We start from the raw sequence: 7,549 nt of genomic DNA on the forward strand, positions 1-7,549 counted from the left end.
AACCAATCAATGTGTCTCTCTCACATCAGTGTTTCTCTTTCCCTCCCTCTCTCTCTCTCCCTTCCACTCTCTCTGAAAATCAACAGAAAAAATGTTCTAGGGTGAGGATTAAAAAATAATAAAATAAAATTATCCCTACTTGAGAGTATGTTATTTATTTGTTTACTTAATGTCCACCTACTCTACTGGAATGGCAGGTTCAAGAGGTGCAGGAACATCCCTCGTGCCTAGAAGAGTGCCTGGTATAAAGTAGGCATTCAACAGTTATTTAGCCAATCAATTCATGGCATCTTGGTACTGAAGACCCTCTCTTACAGTTCACTCAGCAGTTCTTTGTAATACAGAGACTATATACCTAGCCTACCAAAAAGTAAAGATTGGGTTTTAGTATTTTGGGGGGTCACGTCAGCACCTTTTGGGGCTAGTATATCTCCTATCGGCACTCTTGGCGCCTAGACGCTTAGTTTCATGGTCTCGCCCGAAATTGGGCACTGGGTCTGTAACTTAGGACGGATCCGATGACTGCGTTTAGCAGCAACGTGCGCGGCCACCGGCACTGACGCTGAACACGCCGTGTCCTTATGGTTTCTTCCAGATCACCCAAGGAGGGTGAGTGATGAGCCCCTTTACAGAAACCAGAGGCTCCTTTCCTTGACCTCTTCGAGACTGGGCCAGGGAGATGGTAAACCCGTTCTCCGTGTAGCCAGTATCATGCCAGAGTGACGGTCAGGGGCTGGTTCCTACCCCAGCTCACCAGCTACGGGACTTGTTTGAGCGGCTGCAGTTACAGCGAGAAATAAAATGACCCTCCCTACAAAGAGAGATAGAAGCCAGACTCGTGAGCTCTACGGTCCTCCCCGCTCCGAAGACAGTCTGAATCGGGTTTCTGTTTCCCTCCTACCCTCTCCCAGTGCCTTGCGCGCAGTCTCCTCAGCCTGAAGCCGCCGCCGCCTGGCCCGGGACTCGGCCGGCATCCCGGAGCCTACGTGCGCTCGGAACCGCCCACTCCCGTCGGCCCCCGCGGGCCGCTCCCGGTCTCCATGGAAACAAAGGCAGCCAATCGGCGCGGCGACTTCCGCTCGGTTCTGACCACAGCTGTCTCAGACGACGCTGGAGTGGGCTCGGGTGGGCCTGCTGTCGGCCGACCGGGATGCTGAAGGCCAAGATCCTCTTCGTGGGGCCCTGCGAGGTGAGGCCGGGGCCGGGGGCGGCGAGAGGAGGCGGGGGTGCCCCGGTGCCCGGCGCCGGGAGCCCCCCAGGTAGTGGGAACCCAGCCCCACCGCTCCCACTCGGTGTGCGCCGCTCGCCTTACCGGGAACTCGGCGCCTCCAGACATTGACCCTGTGTCACTGAGGCCTGAAGGCCCAAGCTAGTGAGTGGCGTTATGGAACCAGAACCTAGATCTCACTGCATTCGAGGCTGCCCCTAATGAATATGACTGTGGGACGAGAAACCTAGGAGGAAAGACTGGACTATTACCTGGTCTTGGAACAATTAGTTATTAATGTACGTGTGGTGGTGGTGGTGGTGGGGATTAAATCTACATGCGTACGTCACACCGTACACAAAAATAAAATTCAGATGGACTAAAGCTAAACGTAGGGGGTGGGAGGGAGACCACGGAAGTAGTAAATGAATGGGAATTTGCATTTTGCTGATGGTGTTCCCCCAGGGACCACGCTTTGAGAACACTGTAGTAGATGAATATATGGAAAGACAGGTTTTTAATCTTCAGATAGGGAAGGTCTTCTTAAGTACAACACAAAAATGAAGAAGCCTTAAAAGAAATGACAGAGAAGTTAAAGCCTAGGGAAAGTATTTGCAAAATATATCACAAAGGATTAATAGGTAGATCACAAGGAAAGTTTAAAAACCAGTAAAGAGAAATAACTCAATAGAAAACTGAGCAAAGGCTCTGCACACAAGAAATGTAACTGACCAATAAGTGTGAGAAGATGCCCCGCTTCATAGTCACAGGAACACAATTTAAAACAAAAAGATGACATGCTTGGGGCGAGAGTGGCTCTGTGCGCTCCAGCATCGACCTATGATCCAGGAGATCTCAGTTCAGTTCCCAGTCAGGGCATATGCCTGGGTTGTGGGCTCCATCCTCATGGAGGCATGCAGAAAGCAACTGATCAGTGACTCTCATCACTGATGTTTCTCTCTCCCTCTCCCTTCCTCACTCTGAAATCAATAAATATATAGCCCAGCTGGGCATGGCTCAGCAGTTGAGCGTCGACCTAGGATCCAGGCAATCAGGGTTCGATTCCCAGTCAGGGCACATGCCCGGGTTGTAGGCTCAGTCCCCAGTCGGGGGGCGTGCAGGGAGCAGCCGATCGATGACTCATCATTGATGTCTCTCTCCCTCTCCTTTCCTCTCTCTGAAATCAATAAAGATTTTTTTTTTAATTTAAATAAATTTAAAAAAAAAAAGATGAAATTCATTTACCCATTAGATTGAATGAGAAAAGTTTAGAAAAGTCATAATACCCACCGTTCGGATGCTTGTAGGGTAATGAGTACTCTAGGATTCTGTTGATGGTGCTATAAATTGATAAAAGCTTTTTTGGTGATCAAATTATTAAAATTTAAAATGTGCCTAGCTTTTAGTACTGCACATGTCTCAGAATCTACAGTAGCTAAATACTTGTCCATGTTCCCCATGAATCATGTACAATATTGAACAGTTAGAAACATTGTAGGTGCCATTAATAAGAAAGTATTGAAATAAACTAAGGTACATTCTCAGTCTGGAAGATTGTGCAGCCAGAAGTTAAACAAAACAAGTCAAGTCTGTGTGTACTGACATGGAGAACTCTCCAAGACATAAATTATTAAGTGAAATAGACAAGTAATAACAATATGCAGAGAATCATGAAAACAAAACAAGCATAGATATCTTTTGTAATGGAAATTCTCAAATATATTCAAGGGAGAAAGAATTATGAATTCCTAGCACCCATCACTCAGCTTCAACAACAAAATATATTTCTGCATATACATTTCACTCTCCCTCACTACTCTTCAAACTTACAAACTTTCTATTCCTTTAACATGCTGTGCCCATTCCTGCCCCAGCCTTTGAACTAGCTATTTCCCCTGCTTGGAAGCCTCAGTTGACTCAATTTAAAATTCATCTAGGCTTTCCCTGAGCACCCAATTCAAGGTCTCTGTCACATCACCCTGCTTTATTTTTATCCTAGTACTTTATCACTACCTCATCTTTTTCTAGTTTATTTTTAATTGATTTTAGAGAGAGGAAGGGGGAGAGAGAGAGAAGCATCAATGTGGGAGAGAAACATTGATTGGTTGCCTCCCACACATACCCCAACCAGGAATTGAACCCAAAACCTGGGCATGTGTACGGGATGACACCTCAACCAACTGAGCCATATCAGCCAGGGCTCATCTTTTTCTAATTTATTCAACAGTAGCTGGCACAAGGTAGACACTTAAAAATACCTATGGGTCTAACAGGCAATTTTTTCATTTTCCCATAAGAACCCACCCCATTAAGAAATTGGTTTTAGCCAACTAATATATATAAACTTTAAGGGCATAGATGAAATATACAAATATATTTTTATAATGTTTTATGTATCAGTGTAGCTATATACACATGTAAAGTTACATTAAGTTATATGTTAACTTGGAAATACTGTTTTATTCCATTCTTGCATTTCATGACAGTTTTCTTCAAGCCCCTCACATGCACCTCTGACTAGAGCCACTTTTTTTTTTTAATGTATCTTTATTGATTTCAGAGAGAGGAAGGGAGAGAGAGAGAGAGTTGAAAAATCAATGATGAAAGAGTCATTGATCAGCTGCCTCCTGCACAACCCCGGACTGGGGATCAAGCCCGCAACCCAGGCATGTGCCCTGACCGGGAATTGAACTGCTATCTCCTGGATCCTAGGTCGATGCTCAACCGCTGAGCCACACCTGGCCGGGCACCACTTTTTGAATCACCTAACAAAGCACAACACCTAAATAGTTTAGGATATAGCACTTTTTGAATCTGTGTATAAACCTGTTCCTGGAAATGTGTTCCAACTCAAAGAATAGTTCCTATAACATCAGGCCATTTACTTTATTCATTCATCCTGTAGATAAATATTCATGATGTCCACAACATAACCACTTATTGTGTTATTGTTAAGTGATAATTGATTTGCGGGGCCATATCCTCAGGGAAAATTACCAGAACAATGTTAAGCTCCTCCCCTTCCTTTTATTTATTTTCCTGATTCCATCCAGTGACCTCTACAAGCCTCCCAAACTGGCACTGATTGAGGTCATTCTAATCAAGCAGTTGGTGTTCAAAATAAAGTAATTGAAATGCAGCGCATAATTTGAGAGACTTTTATAAGGACTCAAGTGTAAGAGATTCCCCTTCTGAGGAATAAGTTGGGTGGAGAGAAAAACTTGTTTTGCATCCGGGCATATACAGTGTTTGTTAAGTGAATGATGCAAGTGTATGGAAAAGACCTGAAAAACATCCTTGTTACCTTTGGGGGACCTTCGGGATGGATAGACGGGTGCATGCTCTGGGTGGAGGGACCAGGAGGGCTGCTTGTTCTTTTTTTATATATAAGAATGTGTATTGCCTGGCCAGCATGGCTCAGCGGTTAAGCATCCACCTATGACCCAGGAGATCTAGGTTCGATTCCCGGTCTGGTTGTGGGCTTGACCCCCAGCAGGGGTCGTGCAGGAGGCAGCCGATCAATGATTCTCTCTCATCATTGATGTTTCTATCTCTCTCTCTCCCTCTCTCGTCCTCTCTCTGAAATCAATAAAGATATATTTAAAAAAAAAAAAAAAAAAAAGAATGCATATTACCTAGAAGGAGAAACAGCCCTACAAGAGAGTGTGACATAGCCAGCCTGGAGTACCCAGACCTGTGACCCAGCTCTGACTTTGAACTTCTCTGTGACCTTGAGGAACTCCCTTCCCCTTTCTTGGCCTCAGTGGCTTCATAATGAGCTGTGACAGACTGGGGTTTTCCTTGAAGTTGTGGAAAGGAGCAAGTGAGGAAAAGCTCACATTAATGATCTTTTTTCTGTTCTTAGATGAGTTAACTGAGAGCCAGCCGGGGAAATCCACATGGGTCAAGTCACTCAGTGGCAGAGCCAGTTCTGGAATCCCCTGCTCCATGGGTCCCAGAGCAGACTGTGCCCACCACGCAGAGCAAGTCAGCAAGTCCACCCAACCAGAGAGAGCCCTCTGCCCTGGTGATTCCAGGGTGGTCGTGGCCTACACCCCATCACACCTGGCTCCAAGCCAGCTATTAGAGGGCTCGTTTAAGGTTTACTTTTCTGCTCTTCCGAAAAGATTTTTATTATCTTCATTTTCAGAGTGGAAAAACTGTTTTGGCCAACTTCCTGACAGAATCCTCTGACATCACTGAATATAACCCAACCCAAGGAGTGAGGTGAGCACTGATGAATCTGTGTCCCAGAGACCCTCTACTTTGGATGTTCGTGGCGTTCCAAAAGTATAATATTTCCAAAGTAGTGATGCTGCTGCTGTTTCTGTTTATAGGATCCTGGAATTTGAGAACCCACACGTTACCAGCAACAACAAAGGCACAGCATGCGAATTTGAGCTATGGGATTGTGGTGGCGATCCAAAGTACGTCTCCTTTAAGAGGGTTTGGTTCATCAGATGGCTCAAAAATCAGCTGCCCATCAGGCACCTTGGCCTAGCACACTTCCTATCATGTACTAGGGCCTTCGTCAATTGTTTGGTGACATGCATTGCTATTGAAACTTTAGTGATTGGGTTTTAATACCATGAGAAGTCATCCATCAATTATCAATAGTAACATATTATTTTTAAAGTCCGCTGTTAGAAACCAGGACCACCTAACATTCACTGTGAATCCTTTGCTGCCTTGCAGGTTCGAGTCTTGCTGGCCAGCCCTGATGAAGGACTCTCATGGAGTGGTGATCATTTTCAACGCTGACATCCCAAGCCACCTGAAGGAAATCGAGATGTGGTATTCCTGCTTTGTTCAGCAGCAGTTCTTACAGGATACTCAGTGTCTGTTAATTGCACACCACAAACCAGGCTCTGGAAGTGATAAAGGAAACCTGTCTTTGTGTAAGGAGACTGCAATTCTCCTTTCTGCTTTTGCCTTCCGTGTTCTGGCCATTTGTATATTGCTGTGTGTCTTTGAAAGCAGTAGCTGTGTGCCGTTAGTGAGCACCTAGTATGTCCTAGGCATTTGTTTTTCTCACCATGTAAATCAGAATTGCCAGATTGGAAGATCTGCCACACCATCCAGGCCAGGATAGAGACACTTTAAAAGCAGGTAAATAACAAGAGGGGGAAACACCTGGCTTTAGCCACTTACCAGTCACTCTTTCCTGACTGGCCTTTTCTCAAGAAAAACTCCAATTTACATGTGACACATACCATTACAGAGGTGACAATGTGATCATAGAAAATGACTGACAATATTCAGCAATGTCTTCCTTTCTGGTATAAGAACAAAGAGGGCCTGGCAGTGGCTTGTAGAGTTGTCATCCTATTGTCAGGTGGCAGTGTGGTGACACCTTCCTTTGTTAAATTACGTCAAGCAAGACACAACTTTATTTTGGACTTTAGAAAGTTAAACGAGTTGGCTTCTGTAAGACTCGGGTCATTTGGAACTAAAACTGGCCCGCAGTAAAAGTTCATGCCTAATGACTTTATTTTCCTTTTTAAGCACCACCCTTGAACAAGCTGAAGCTGGTGCACTCGAATCTTGAGGATGACCCGGAAGAGATCCGGATGGAATTCATAAAGTATTTAAAAAGCATAATCAACTCAGTGTCTGAGAGCAGAGACCGAGAGGAGATGTCAATTATTACCTAACTAGCCTTCATTTGGACTCTTCCACATCCCAAGTGAGGTCAACTTCTTTCCCAATGCAGAGCTGAAATCTTGCCCAGCTACTGATATTTTCTTCTCCCTATGGCTCTAGAAGAAATTTTCCTTATCTGCTCAAAGGTACCAGTTACCCGAGGAGTTGAATCATTCCATGTTCTCTGTCTTAACCTAGCTCTGTATTTCCCTTGGAGCAATGCTTTGGTATTTACTATTCCAGTGTTCGTGGTGACTTTATAGAACATAATGACCATGAATAATGAGAATCCACTGTATTTCCCTCTCTTGCAATGTGAAGTTTTCAGGTTATTTCTGTCTCTAATAAATAATTAATTCAAGATTACAATCCACTTCCACTATGTTCTCCCTAACATGGTATCAGAGTGTCTGGACAGCATTTGTGCCCTTGTTGGGGTGGGGCCGTTCCAAGGGCAGATCCTCAAGTTCCCCCCCTTACTTCTGTTAAGATGTCAATGGCCACACTACTGGCCATCTCCTGCCAAGTGCAAGACTGGTAAGGCTTGTGGCATGGGCTCTCCCCATAGAACCAGCGGTCCCCAGGCTGAGCTGACCTCATCCTGGCTGGGGCTGGCCCTGCATATCTCTGAAAACCATCTGTGTCCCCCATCCATCCCATATTTCTTTGTATCTGTATGGCAGGATCACTTTACCCCTT

At 45.0% G+C, this 7,549-nt stretch overlaps 1 protein-coding gene across 2 annotated transcripts; it reads left to right on the forward strand.

The window, feature by feature from the left end:
- The first annotated feature begins 815 nt into the window (after positions 1–815).
- IFT22 (intraflagellar transport 22) lies at positions 816–7,211 on the forward strand. Of its 2 annotated transcripts, none has more exons than XM_081131900.1 (5): positions 816–1,189; positions 5,358–5,434; positions 5,545–5,634; positions 5,903–6,105; positions 6,713–7,211. In XM_081131900.1, exons 1-5 carry the CDS (start codon positions 1,151–1,153, stop codon positions 6,859–6,861), a joined length of 558 nt encoding a protein of 185 aa, XP_080988026.1. In that variant the 5' UTR covers positions 816–1,150; the 3' UTR covers positions 6,862–7,211. The 2 variants fall into 2 exon arrangements, 1 of the variants encoding a protein (XP_080988026.1); XR_013998423.1 differs by having other exon boundaries at positions 1,047–1,189; positions 5,903–6,316.
- Positions 7,212–7,549: the final 338 nt, after the last annotated feature.

Source organism: Miniopterus schreibersii (assembly GCF_964146895.1).
Source record: "Miniopterus schreibersii genome assembly, chromosome: 3".
Classification (NCBI taxonomy): domain Eukaryota; kingdom Metazoa; phylum Chordata; class Mammalia; order Chiroptera; family Miniopteridae; genus Miniopterus; species Miniopterus schreibersii.